Source organism: Indicator indicator, chromosome 1 (assembly GCF_027791375.1).
Source record: "Indicator indicator isolate 239-I01 chromosome 1, UM_Iind_1.1, whole genome shotgun sequence".
Taxonomy (NCBI): domain Eukaryota; kingdom Metazoa; phylum Chordata; class Aves; order Piciformes; family Indicatoridae; genus Indicator; species Indicator indicator.
In genome coordinates this window covers 91254698-91268682 of record NC_072010.1, presented here as the reverse complement: position 1 = coordinate 91268682, position 13985 = coordinate 91254698, and the positions used below count along the sequence as shown (strand labels likewise).

The 13985-nt window shown below is 42.6% G+C and overlaps 1 protein-coding gene across 1 annotated transcript; it reads left to right on the top strand.

Annotated features, from left to right (window-relative positions):
* Window positions 1-257: 257 nt before the first annotated feature.
* Window positions 258-13950, top strand: B4GALT4 (beta-1,4-galactosyltransferase 4). Its single transcript, XM_054390644.1, has 6 exons — window positions 258-718; window positions 2160-2392; window positions 4689-4876; window positions 10161-10283; window positions 12799-12903; window positions 13316-13950. Exons 1-6 carry the CDS (start codon window positions 451-453, stop codon window positions 13452-13454), a joined length of 1056 nt encoding a protein of 351 aa, XP_054246619.1. The 5' UTR covers window positions 258-450; the 3' UTR covers window positions 13455-13950.
* The last annotated feature ends 35 nt before the right edge of the window (window positions 13951-13985 follow it).

Here is a 13985-nt window from a genome sequence, read left to right as displayed (position 1 = left end):
GTAGCAGTTGTGCTTTTTCTTAAGATCAGAAGACTGGGAATAGAAAACAAAGTAGGAAAGTGATTTGCTTAAATTCATGCAGCTGGTTTGTATCTGAGCTAGGACCAAAGGTCTTAGTTTCTGACTACTGGCTCATGCTGTTCCTTTCATGTTTTGTCATAAGCTATTTTCATGAAGTCACTGAAGGTGCAGCTGTGGACAGTGATAGAAACTAACTCCCTTTTTTTGTGTGTGTCCCCAGGTTAAGTCATGTTTTTGGACATTTGAAGAGTAATCGGCGCCATGGCTCCATGAACCGTGAAACCATAGGAAGTGTGGCAGCCCTCCCTACCTCAAGCTTTTCTTCCTTACTGTGACGTTCTTCCTGGGACCTTTGGTTTCAGCCCTGCTGGGTGGCAGTGGCCTACCTTGGCTTAAGCAGAGGAAGCAGTTTGCAGATCAGGGGGAGCAATGGCCTTCAGCTTGTATGTTTTTCCCTTCTTCCATAAATTCAAAGTGTTGGTCCTTGTCACCTTGTGTTTCATGGTGCTATGGGTGACATTCAGTTACTTTGTGGACTTCAGACAGGAAATTTCTAAAGCTAGGATCATGGTGGAAAATTTCAGAAAGGTAGCTGGCCTGGACAACAGTCAAAAAGAAGAGCAGATGGTATCAACTGTGACAGTTTCCACGGTGAAGTCATTTCAGGGTCACTGCCCATCTCCTTCTCCATACTTGAGTAAGTGACAATACTTTCTTGTTTCTAACAAGCTATGTCTGCTTTGGTATTGCTGATGTGGTTTTCTTCCTAGCCATTTTAAGTTAGTCACTTTTCCTGTGAAATAAATTCAACACAACCAGCTGCAGTCAGGGTTTTGCACCAGTGACTTAGCTACTGCTGAACGGTGTTTGCACACTGAGCTTTTGTGTGTCTCTTTTTCTGGCCCCCTAAAATATGGTGGGCTGGGGCTGGGCAAGAGGTTGAGCATGGACACAGCTGGACAGCTGACCCCAACTGACCAAAGGGATATTCCATACTGTATGACCATACCATGTGTCATGCTCAGCGATAAAAGCCTGGGGAAAGGAGAAGGGGTGGTTGTTCATTGCTACAGCGTTTTGCCTTCCCAACAACTGCCTTATGTGCCGAATCCCTGCTTCCCTGGACATGGCTGGACACCTGCCTGCCAATGGGAAATAACAAGTGCATTTTTCTTTCTGCCTTGCTCGTCCATGTAACTTTTTCCTTTTAAAATTTTTTATTGAACTATCTTGATCTTGGCCCCAAGTCTTTCCTTCTTTCCTCAGTTTTTTGCCTTTTCATTATTAAATATACTTTTGTCTGTCTTGACAACTGAAGGACTTCACAGCTTATAACTAAGGTTCAAATACATAACTGTTTCCTTGGTTGGGCCTTTTCTATTAGTCCACTTTATTTTTTGTCTTGGGATTGCTGGCAGCACCAGGCTTCTGCTTTGCAGCATCATTTCATAGTTTTATTCCTCTTCTGTTTTGTGAACCTAATCAGACATTCGTTTGGGAAGTTGATTCTTCCCTCTTTCCCAACATAGTCCAAAAAGCTGCTGCCTAGCTGCACACCTTCACTTCTTGCATGCAAGACGTTTTTGCTTATGTAAACCCAGTGCAGCCATAACTGTCACATCTCCCTTGGGTTCGGCAGTTCATTCTTGGGTTTGTTGAGTCCAGAAGGGGCAGGAGTGATAGCTCAGCTCAAGAGAAGTTACGAAAATTTCATTTGGCTCCAGAAAGCCTTGGTATAAGATATTTAAAAAATGGATAGCCTTAAACCTGTGATGCTTTTATTCACATTTTAATTAGAGATGAATTCTCATGGCAACAGTCCTGTGCCTCTTTCCATTCCCCTCTCCTCTGCTTTGCCCTTGCAGCTGGTTTGGTTTTTAACTTGTTATTTTTTTTCCCCTTTATTTTTTTTTTTAATCCTCAATACTCTACAATCAGTTTAATCAACTGAACACGCAATACTCTCTCCTTCCTCTACCTGCCTAATACCCTTTTAGCACTACTCTTGCAAAGCCAGGGAAACCAGCTGGGGCTTGAACCTTGATTTTTGTATGCTGGCTGCAGAATGCTTCATTAGGTGACTGGACTAACCACAATGAGAAACAACTCAGAAAAGCTTCTTGTTGCTTCTCCTACAGAAGGTATTAGCAAACTCTCCTTCAAAGCATCTCTCACACTAGAAGAAGTCCAAAAGGAGAACCCTCAAGTAACCAAAGGCAGGTATCACCCTACAGAGTGCTCAGCACTGCAGCGTGTGGCCATCATCATCCCACACCGCAATAGAGAGAGGCATCTGCTGTACCTTCTGGAGCACCTCCACCCGTTCCTACAAAGGCAGCAGCTGGACTATGGCATCTATGTTATTCACCAGGTGAGGCAACTGTGCAGTGAAGTATTTTGGGGGGAGGAATGATATCTGCAGTCTGAGGAGTCATGCTGCTCCCTCTGCTTAACATCAATCCTTCATGTCTGCTTTAAGCACTTCTATTTGTTGAGGGATGCATGGTAACACTACAGGGTCTCAGCTGCTGGTGGCAAGCAGGGAAGTGTTAACAAACAGTATCTTTAACTGGTATCCATGTCCCAGTCTAACTTATTTCTGAGTTGGTGTTCAAGATAAGCAGCTTTTGCATTACTAATGCAGCTCGTTTTTCTTGCAATATACATGTATGTAACTGGGTGTTTTCTGCCTTTAAATTTGGAGTTGTTTGGATCAAAGGCCTCAGTTTGTATTTAGCTCTTCTGTTTGTTGGCTGTTGTGCTTAATAAGCTGTGTATATTGTCGAACTGTTTTGGTTGGAAAAGATCAAAGGTCATCAAGTCCAACCATTATCTAACTCTACCAAGGCTGGTGCAAAACCATACTGCTCCGCACCACGTCTCTGTGTCTTTTAAACACCTCCAGGGAAGTGGGGATTCAGCCACCTGCACGTGGAGCCTATTCCAATCTTTGAGAAACCCTGCAGTGAGTTTTCTCAACCTAAACCTCCCCTGGTGGAACTTGAGGCCATTTCCTCTCGTCCTATCATGAGTTACTATGGAGAAGAGACCGATACCTACCATGCTTCAGCCTCCTCTCAGGGAGTTCTAAAGGGCAATAAGATCTACCCTCAGCATCCTTTTTTCTCCAGGCTAAACAATCCCTGTTCCCTCAGCCACTCCTCAGAAGACCTCTTCTCTAGACCCATCACCAGCTTTCTTGCTGTTCTCTTGACATGCTTCAGCATCTTAATGTCTTTCTTGTAGTGAAAGACATTCTTGTAGCCTCAAAACAACCCAGGACATAAGGTGCAGCCTCACCAGTGCTGAGTGCAGGGGACAACCACTTCCCTATTCCTACTGGCCGCACTATTCCTGATACAGACCAGATTGCTGTTGGCCGACTGCCTTGACCGCAGATATGAAGTGATAAATCCCCATAAATCTTTCTGCAGGAGCAGATGACTGTTAGTGATGGTGAACAACTTGCTGCTTCAGAGCAAAGCATTACTTTTTAGAACAATGAAACATGCTTTGTATGTAACTGCTTTTTCCTACACCCAGTCTTCTCTGGGGATTCTTCCTCATCTTCCATGAAGCCTCTTTCAGTCCAGGCACCCTCTAGAAAATGATTCCTTTCTCTTGAAAATTGTTGGTTTGGGTTTTTTATTATTTTTTTCAAACACATCATGTTCCTAGCTCTGGAAAATGACTGCCCTGTCAATGTCAGGGAACACAGGGCATGGTCCTCTGAATCCGGGGTGGGAACTTGAGGCAACTCATCACCTTGTCCTCGAGGAGCAGAAAACTTTCTGAAGGCTGGCACCTGTATATAGCCCAGTAACAAATGGATAGCAAGTTAAACACTCCTGTTGCTCCAGAGTGAATGGTGAGGTGGTAAGCTTACAAAACTGCCAGATGTGTGTATATGTATGTATACCTCAGAGGTGAAAAACGGTATTGTTGAGAAGCAGAGGTGTGCTGATGTAGGAGAAGCAAAGGAAGACTACTAGAAGTCAGGTGAAGCTCTGTGCTAGGGGCGTATGTGTGCAGCATAGCAACTAAGCTGTAGATAGAGGAGTTACACATGAAGAGACCTGCTTTTTGTGTCCCACTCTGCCACCTACTGTGTGACCTCAGGAAGCACAGTGAACTCATTAAGCGCTGCTGTCCTCTATTTCTGCTTGTACACTGTTTAATCTGTGGCAGTTTTGCTGACATCTGTAAACTAATTAGTATGGTTCTAGTGTGGGGGTTTTTTTGGTTGCTTTTGGTTTTTAAAAAAATCAATTCTGTAAACCTTACTGACACGCTTTTATTGAGTGCCAGTTTCTAAACTGTTTACTGATACCCCTTGTGTTATGTAGCCTGATGGGAGCTCCAGGACTGCAGTGAGATTGCATCATGCAGCATGCATGCTTCTGGTGCCCAGATGACTGTAGGCATTCCTGCCCTACAGGGCTCTGTCTGTGACGAGTAGAGCCTGAAGAAACACTTTGCATCACTGGTCACTTTGGATGCTGTACCCATGTTATGGGGCAGTTCTTTGTGTAGTTGCTGCTGTAAAGGCTGCAACACACAAACAGTTATGAACTTATGTGAGCAGAACAAATGCCTGGAAACAGTTCTGGTTCAAAAGGTTTAATGTTAACACCTTCTTCAGAGTTTTTTTCCATTCTCTTCCACAGGCTGGCAGCACCAAATTTAATCGAGCTAAACTGCTGAATGTAGGATACCTGGAAGCCCTAAAAGAAGCAAACTGGGACTGCTTCATTTTCCATGATGTGGATCTGGTGCCAGAAAATGACTTTAACATTTACATGTGTGACAGACAACCAAAGCACCTTGTAGTTGGCAGGAACAGTACTGGATACAGGTAGGAAACCAGGAATACGGAAAGACTATAAACAAGGAAATGCCATGTTACTGATAATGTTCATCTTCTGATGGAGCTGTATGCTTCTATGTACCTGTCCTCCTGACACTAGGCTTTTGGAGTGCCTTCTGACAAAAGAGAACTGCACAGACTTCTCTGAAGTCAGACCTATGGTCATCTGTACAAATGTTCGTTGTTGTCATTCTGGTTTCTGGGGTGAGGTGAAGAGTTTTCTGAGAAGAAAGCAGCTGGACAGTGTCTAATATAGGATCATTCTGATTTTTAAATGGGTCCCTTAAGTCCCAGAGCAACGTAAATGAAGTGAAAAGTCAGGTTCAGTCCCCCTCAGAGAGGAAATGCTCCTGAGCTTGGTGAATTTAATAACTAGAGTGTTTCTGTTGAACTCATTTCTTTCAAGACTTGCTTCTTGTGTCATTCTAAATATTAATTAGAAGTGGGCTTTTTTTTTTTTTAAAGCTGACCTCCAAGTACTTAGAAGCAAAGCTCTGCTTCGCTATTGGGTTTCTTTTGTTAAATATTTGAGAAAGAGATGGTATGTGCAAATTCTTAGAGTAATACTCTAAGACTTTTAAGTCATTTAGTGAAAACTGGAACAAGCACAAATGAACCAGGCTTTCGGAGTACTCTGGCTGAGGGCTACAGGATGGTCAGTTTACCAAAGCCATGGAAACACTGCTTTGCTTAATTGACAGGCAGGTAGTATCCAAGTTAATAACATGGCACAAAGCTTGAGGTGCTTTGCTTAACCTTCTGGGCTTTAGTTACTGAAGATGTTTTGCTCAGTTAGGCATGCAGATGGATTTCTGCTTTTACCAAGAGATTTTCTTACTGTTAATTTCTTCATGTTTCTCCTCTTAGTGGAGAGGAGCTGTTAGGTATAGGTCAGCTTTAAGCTTTGGCTTTAAGGGAATGGATTAAATGTTTTTGTTGAAAATACCCTGCACCAGTATTTACAGGTTTGAGTTTGATTCATACCTTTTTTTTCTGTGTCACTGCCTCTGTTTACACATTTATGAAGTGGGTGCAATAATGCTCTAATTCCAAGAGAATTCCTGGGTCTGTCTGAAGGAATTCAGACCCTTAGCTCAAGAATGATACTTAAACTGAGCTGAGGCCACAGACTGAAATCTCAGCTGGTGACCTCAGTGTTTTGCTTAGGCTGAGGTAAGCGTACTGAGACCTGTCACTCAGAGGAGGTTGAGAAAACTGAAGTCATGTGTTCTGCATTAACACAAAATGTTCTAGATGGGAATGTGGGAGTTTTATGGGTGTCCTGGGGAATTTTGTTTTTCTTCCAGGGGGGATATATTCTGTGGTGATGCAGTGCATGGTAATCTTAGCAGCTGTGGTCTTTTGGTGACCGGGTACTGTCTTTTTAATTGTTCTTCACAGAGTTAGAGCAGAGAAAGCTAAAGAATGTAAATAAGTCACTATTGGGTATAAGAAAGCAAAATAATGATTGTTCTAAACACTTCCATTGGATAGATAGAAATGTTTAAGAACCACTACTCAAAACAAAGTTGGGCAGTCGGGGTCTGAGTTCGCAGCTTGCTGGGCTTCTGGCTGAAGATAACACACCGACCTTGGCGAGCTAAGTTAACAGCCTCTCTGCTTCTTGACTATCTGCTTTCTGCCAGGGGAACCTGGGGGAGGAGGCCCCTTGGGAAAGGCCCCTTTGGGGGGAAGCAAAGGGAGCTCAGTTGTGTTTTTCTGTTGATTGTATATATATGTAAATGTTGTGAATTTTGTATATCTGTACATATTCATTGCATCTCATTGTAGATTTGCTTGTAAATACAGCTTTCATTTGCTTTCCAGACTGAGCTAGCCTGGTTATTGTTGGTGGGGGAAATTTCAGCTCTCACACCGATACAAGTTACATAAGCCGCAACTTAGCTTTAGATTCTTTAGGTAAAAAAAATTGTTTATTAATATTTTGAAGGCAAGGGTGGGAAAACTTTCTAAATCTTAGCTTAGCTACTTCCTTGTGACGAGCACAATATCCTTTCCTAATGACTGTTTCTATTGTAAGCGTTCTTCAGGCCAGTTTTAAAAATTTCAAAGAAGCTGATATTCTCTTGCCCTCAGAGAAGAGTTGAACACTGTTACAGAGGTGCATATTTGCAGATGTTACCTGGGAGCAAAATATGCCTGGCCCTACCAGCCCTGCTCTGCCTGAGGGGGTTGAATGAGCAGCAGTCTTGTGGTTACAGCTCTGGCTCCTTCAGTGGCTGCCTCTCTGGTGGTGTAGGGGAATTATAGGGTGCATAAGAGATCAGTGCACATATGGATGTGTGGGTGGGCAGTCCCAGACCCTACCATGCTGCTGGAATGGGAGAATGTGGGAATGTTAGTGACTGGCAGTGCAGCCTGAAAGCACAGCTGTGGAGGGATCTCCTTTGCTGTTGCTGGTTTTGGGATCTTCCTGCCATCCATTGCACCTGCTCACTGCATTTCTCTAGAGCACCCATGGCAGAAGCATCAAGGTGGCAATCCATAATTAAAACTTGATAGGGCCTGCCCTACTTTGTGCTTGGTCTCGTCTCAGGAAGAAAGTAAGGAAGAGTGAAAATTCCAGATAGAAAACAGGTAGAGCATGAGAGACTGCATCTGCCTAGAACAATTCTTTTTTCTGTGTTTCTCTAGATAGCACTGTCTTTTGGGAAGTATGTCATAGCCCCAGCAAGTGACAGCTGAAGCTCTTTTCAGATAACTGAAAGAAACCTTGTGTATACAGGGCCTGGTCCCTTACCAGGGACTTTAAGCATCCTGTTTTCTGCTGGAAGGGTAATACAAGAAGTAATATAGGTGATAATTTCCTGACAAAGGTCATCAGAGCTGAGGAAGGGGAAGGTGTTCTGCTGTACTTTATACTTGCAAACAAGGAAGAACTGGTCAGGGATGTGAAGGTCAGAAACAAGGAGGGAGTGAGGCAATTAGCAGGATCACAACCTTGGACTTCCTGTTCAGGGATCTGCTTGGCAGAATAACTTGGACCCTGAAAAGAAGAAAGTTCAGGAGAGCTGGTAGATAGCCAAAGGCTGCCTCCTTCATGCTCAAGTATAGTCCACGTGCAGGAAGTCAGGCAAAAGTGGATGGAGGGCTGTGTGGATAAACAAAGTGCTCCCAAGAAAACTTGAACAGAAAAAGGAAGCATGAAAGAGGTGGGAGCAAGAGTCAGGTGAGTTGCACAGACACACAAGATGCTGTCTAAGCATGCAAAGATGGGGCTGGGACAACAAAAGCCCTTCTGGAATTGAGTCTTCCAAGCAATGTGAAGAGCTTCTACAGGTATATCAGCTGTTGAGAACACTGGGGAACGTGTACTTGCTGTGTGGTAGGGGACTTGGTTACGAAAGACAATAAAAAGGCCAAGATTTTCAATGCCTTGGTCTTTACTGGCAATATTTGTCTTCAGGAGTCCCAAGGCATCTGATACCATCTGAAGACTTATCTTTGGTGGAGGAGGATACAATTAAGGACTACTTGAACAAACATGGCATACACCATAAAAACATGGGACTTGATGGAATGTATCTATGTATGTTCCATGTAATGGAACTGGTTGCTGTTCCTGCTCTTTGAAACATCATGATGATTAGGGGAAGTTCTTGAGGACTGGAAGAAAACAAATGCCTCTTGCATCTTCAGGACAGGGAAGAAGGAGGGATCCCAGAATGGGATCTGGGCCAGCAATGTGCCCTTGTGGTAGAGGCCAGTAGCATCATGGGCAATGTTAGGCGAGGTGTTGTCAGCAGGTTGAGGAAAGTGATTGTTCCTTCCTACTCAAGACCATTTAGACAATACTTGGAGTGCTGTGTCTAGTTCTGGATTCCTCAGCACAGTAATACTCCCATCCTTTTCTCACATGCTTTAGAGGTACAGCATTTCTTACCACCTCCAGGGCCTCACAGACCTGAAGGCCATCTAAACATTCTGTTATTTCCCTTTCTGGGTTCCCACAAAAGAGGGGGATCTTGTCATACCTTATGGAAGGGAATAAAGAGACAGAACCTTCTGGTGAAAGGCAAGAGGCAATGGGCACGAACTGAAATACAGGCAATTCCATTTAAATATATGAAAAATGTGATGGAGTGTTTGGGTTTTCTTGGTGTTTCTTTTTGTTTTGCTTTGCTTCATTTTTTGTTTGGGGGTTTGGTTGGTTGGTTTGTTTTTTTTTTTTTTTGTGGATTGTGTTTGTGGGTTTTGGGTTTTTTTTTTTCTTTTTTTTCTTTTTTCTTTTTTTTTTTTTGCTGTGAGTTAAATACTTGTGTGGTTAAATACTTGAACAGGCTGCACAAAGGTTGTAGAGCCTCCATCCTGGGAGATGCTTATGTCCTGAATGGTATAGCAGACCCTGCTCTGAGCAGAGTAGTTGAACTGTTTGACCTCCAGAGGTTCCTTCAACCGCCACAATTCTCCTGTGATGCTATGACAGGAATAGAAGCCATTTGAGATATAATGGTCTGAGAGAGGTTGTCTGTGGTGGTTTTTTGATATGTTTTTTTGTTTGTAAGTTAGACTTATGGTAAGCCAGAAACAATAATAAGCATTGCACCCTTGCTTGTCTGACACGTGCATTGCCATGGCAATTTGTTAGTCTGTTTAGATTCGTGTATGACTGGAAATTGAAATACAGTCTGCAGCCTCATGCATGTCACCTCTGAAGCTGGCAGTGGCAGTGCAGTAGAGGTTGTGTTGTAATCCTTACCTCAAGGGCCAAAAAAAGAGGAGGGTATCCTAAAAAGCCATTAGCAAAATGGTGTAGGAAGATAAATGAGCATGGTGTGTAAACACCCTTTTAAAGTGGATGCAGTTTCCAGGACAAGGCTGAAGTTAGAAATTAATGTCTTTTTTTAGAGCTGAGCGCCATTGTATGAGGTTAATAAGTAACTTACACTCCACCTTACCTTGGAATTGGTCCTGCAGTATCCCATAGCATGTGCCTCCTGGCTGTGGTCTGATTTAATTCTGTGTTTTTTGGGTTCAGCTTCAAGATAGTTGATGGCTTGCTATTGTTACTGCAAAGCCTCTGCTGCATTAGAGCCTGGATTTGTTCCTTTTCTACTGTGAGTCCTTGAGGTGAAGTGCCTTTTTGGGTGGTGAAAGGAATCATGTAATGAGAGAGAAACTGTTGAAGAAGGCTCCATTGTCTCACATGTCTGTGAAGGACAAGTCTAGATCCAGATTTTCAGGGTGATACTTTAGTTGTTGGTAGAATTTTACTGTTAATTCCTCATTCTCTCTTCTTGTGTACTTCTAGGCTACGGTACCGTGGATATTTTGGAGGTGTAACTGCTCTAACAAGAGATCAGTTTTCCAAGGTGAATGGATTCTCTAACAGCTACTGGGGTTGGGGTGGAGAAGATGATGACCTTCGAATCAGGTAAATAATTTTAAAAGGCTGGAGGGAAATGGAATTTGGTTTAGAAAAAAATAATCAGTGTGACTCCACACCTGGCCTCCAAAAGTGGAATGCTTATGGGAGCCCTTAATTCCAAACAGGATTGGGAGTGTGATATGAAGTGTTGTGAACAGTTTCTTCTTTGCAAAGGTCAAGCATGCCCGAGACCAGGTCTTCCTCCTGACAGCATTGTTGGGTGGGCATGAGTTTTTTTTTTTTTTTTTTTTTTTAGGGCATTTGGGTTTTCATTTGGTTGGTTTGGTTTGTTGTTTTTGTGGGGTTTGTTGTGTTTTGTTGTGTGGGTTTTTTGTTTTCTTTTTTTTTCCTCAGCCACACAGTATTTGTATTCTCACTTGAAAAGTAGCTACAACAGAAATATTAAGATTGGCAAGTCAAATTTCAGGCTTCAAAGAAAAACATGTGTATTGAGCTCCTGTGCTTTACCAGAGCGTGGGAGTGTTTTTGTTTTAGTGGGATTGAGTGTTTTGCATTCATTGACTGCCATGATTTACTCCAATCAAGGCTTAGTTTGTATGTGGGTGGCATTGATTATCGTTAAGATAGTGACTAACTTGAGTTTTGGAAAGACTGCATGTGCCCTTTGCTCTTGTTAAGAGAAGTTTTGCAGACATACCTGTCAAAGTAAGGGAAAATTACTAGCTTGAGAGGTTTAGTGGGACGAAAACTTTTGTTGATCTTTGGCCCTTTGCCTAGGAAGAAACCTCTAAACTTGCATTGGTATTAGTGAAGGAAGTTGTGGGGTGGGGGGAAGGAAAAGTCTACCACCACCAAAAAAATGACAACCCTTCAAGCTGTGCTGGCAGAACCTACCACTTTGTCTTGGGTATATCATGTCATTCTTCAGTGTTTATCTTTTCCAGTTGCTTAAATATGCAAACATTTTGAGGACATAAAATTTGTATCCCTGATGATGGTGAAATCAAGTGTGTTAAAGTTAGGAACTTCCAAAATTTCCCATTTTTTTTCCTCTGGGTCATTTCAGCAAATCAAGCTGTCTCTCAAGAAATCTAAAAGCTCTACTGAAGGCATGGATTTATGTGACTACCTAATCAGAACTGTTTTCTTTCTTTCTTTTTTGTTTTTGTTTTGTTTTGTGGGGCTTTTTGTTTCTTTTTTTTTTTTTCCTGTGATCTCTCAGGAGCTGGCCTTTATAGTGGTAAGAGATGGCGTGGTACCACTTATTCCCCAGCTGCCTGAGAAGTGTCAAAAGTTAATGAACAAATAAAGGTGATGTTCTTTGAAATGTTCCTGTGGGCAGCAGAGAACCAGCTGTGCAGCAGATCAGGATGATTTCCTGAGGGTCTCTATGATATTTGCAAGTGATGACTTGTGGGTGGCACCTTATAACTGTGCAGCTGGTAAGGTCTTGGTGTGGAAACCAAATCATATGACCAAGAGTACACGCTGTGTGGATTTGGCTCATGCCCTTCATGGGTGGATGTTGGACTGGGCTGATTACAGAGTTTGCAGTGAGTAGGTGATGGGAAGTTTGCTATCTCAGTGGGAAGTTATATGGAGGGATCATAGAACCATTTCTGTTGCAAAAGGTTCCTTGCAGCCTTCCTCAACGAAGACAGCAGATGGCAGCATCCTCTTCAGTATTTTCAAGAACTCGGGGCCAGAAATCTCTTGGGTCCCACTTATCTATGCTAAATGTGATGGACACTTTTTGGCCTTGTCTTATAGTGTGCATCACAAAGAGATTTCTCAGACAGTCTGATGCATTTGTTTGATAATTTACTGCTACAAACAGTCACTAGAAATCTGTAAAGGGCTCAGCTTCCTGGTTTCCTATTGTTCTTTCAGCTGATGTGACAAACCAATATCTGGGCTATTCCTTATTCTTCTGACATGAACTTAACCCTTTCTATTGACATCAAAATTACTGTGCTCCACAGATACGTTTAAGGCCAAAAGCTCCAGTCAAGTGCCTGATGTCAGATGCTTGAATATGTGCATGGGGCTTAGTGTGTCTGGTACTGTTCTCAGAAACAATTTTTGTTTTGTTTGGCCTTTTTTGTTTTAGTGGAGAATTATCAAGTATTTGGGCTTTATGCAGGAGTTGAGATGAATGTGTTGCAAAATGCCTGGAATCTTGCTACAGACCTCTTAGGTTAATTCAGGGCAATACAAACTGGACCAGACAATGCTAGTTTAAATGTACTATGTTGTATAATGTGTGCTTAAAGCTGTATGTGACCTCTACTGATGGAGTAGCTACTTGCTGTTGTTCAATAGAAAAGGGTATCTGTCACCATACTGTTCTCCAGAAAGACAACTCTGAGCTCCTTTTCTCTAGCAAAACACGTTATGGAAGAAACACAGATGAGTTTCCTATACTTTCTTCTTCCGTGGCATATACAAGAGATGAAGTCTCCAAATGTTGATTTTTTTTTTTTTTTTTAATTTTTTTTCTTCTCCTTAAGACCTTGTTTAGAGGTGACCATCTTGCTCATGGCACTATTGCTTCTTCCAGGGTTGAGATGCAAAAAATGAGAGTGGTGAGGCCGTCTGCTGATGTAGGCAGGTATACAATGATCTTCCACAAACGAGACCGAGGTAACGAGGAGAATAGAGGGAGGTGAGTCAAGAACAGTCTTCCACCTTGCATTGTCTGTGTCCACAAGTCAGGTGTCCAGGGTCCAAATTCTTTGCTATAGGCCAAATAGGCATTTTTCTGGTACCCAGAGCCTTGGGAATAACCCCTGTGACACCACTTCACAGCTGGCAGCTATTCTGTACATGAGATCTGGGTGATGTTCCTTAGAAACTTGCAAAACTAGAATTACATGGATGTGATCTGAACATATGATTTCAGAGAGATTAAATCAAAGGGCTTTTCAGCCTTTGCTGAAGACTGGAAGAGCATCATTTGACCTTCTCACTAGCTAAAGAATGGCAGTAGCTCTGCCTCCAAGTTTACTAGCAGTGAGAAAGAGCTCAAAACTCCTCTCCCCATGCCTGTTAATGAAGATTTTGTTCTTTGTCCTCAGAATGAAGCTTCTACGTCAGGTATCTAGAACATGGAAAAGAGATGGACTGAACTCTTGTTCATATAATCTGATCTCAGTGGAACATAACCCTTTATATGTCAACATCACAGTGGACTTCAGCAAGGGGCCCAAGACCTAAGGACAGACACCACAGAGGATATTGGAAATGGCAACAAGCGGGGTTTGCGGTTGCTCTTACAGCAGTTGACTGCCAGCACTCCGCTTCAGCATGCTTCAGTGGCACAGAAGAAAGGTTGCCTTCACAGTGTCTACTGATTTTGTTGAGAACCTCCTTCTGTGAGGACTAGACATATGGACTGACTCAAGGGACAGGTCTTCACATCCTTTTATGCACTTTCTGCTGGGACGTTTGCAAAAGTGTCCTTGTTTGGGCTGCTCCAGTGGAAGGACTTGAAATAAGTCTCCTGGAAAAAAAAAAAAATTGTTCTTGCAACTCTTCCTAAACTTTGTATTTTTTGTAGGGAGAAGGCTGCCTTGTGACTTCAAAAGGCATAGGCCAGTGTTTTCTCATTAAAAGTAGAATTCTTCACCAACTACAAACTTGCTGGAAAAGCTTTCTTTTTTTCTTTTTTCAAGCCTAAAGAGAAACTGCTTGTGGATGAGGGAATGGCAATAAAGGGACATGTTAAATTTCTCAATAAACACTCCA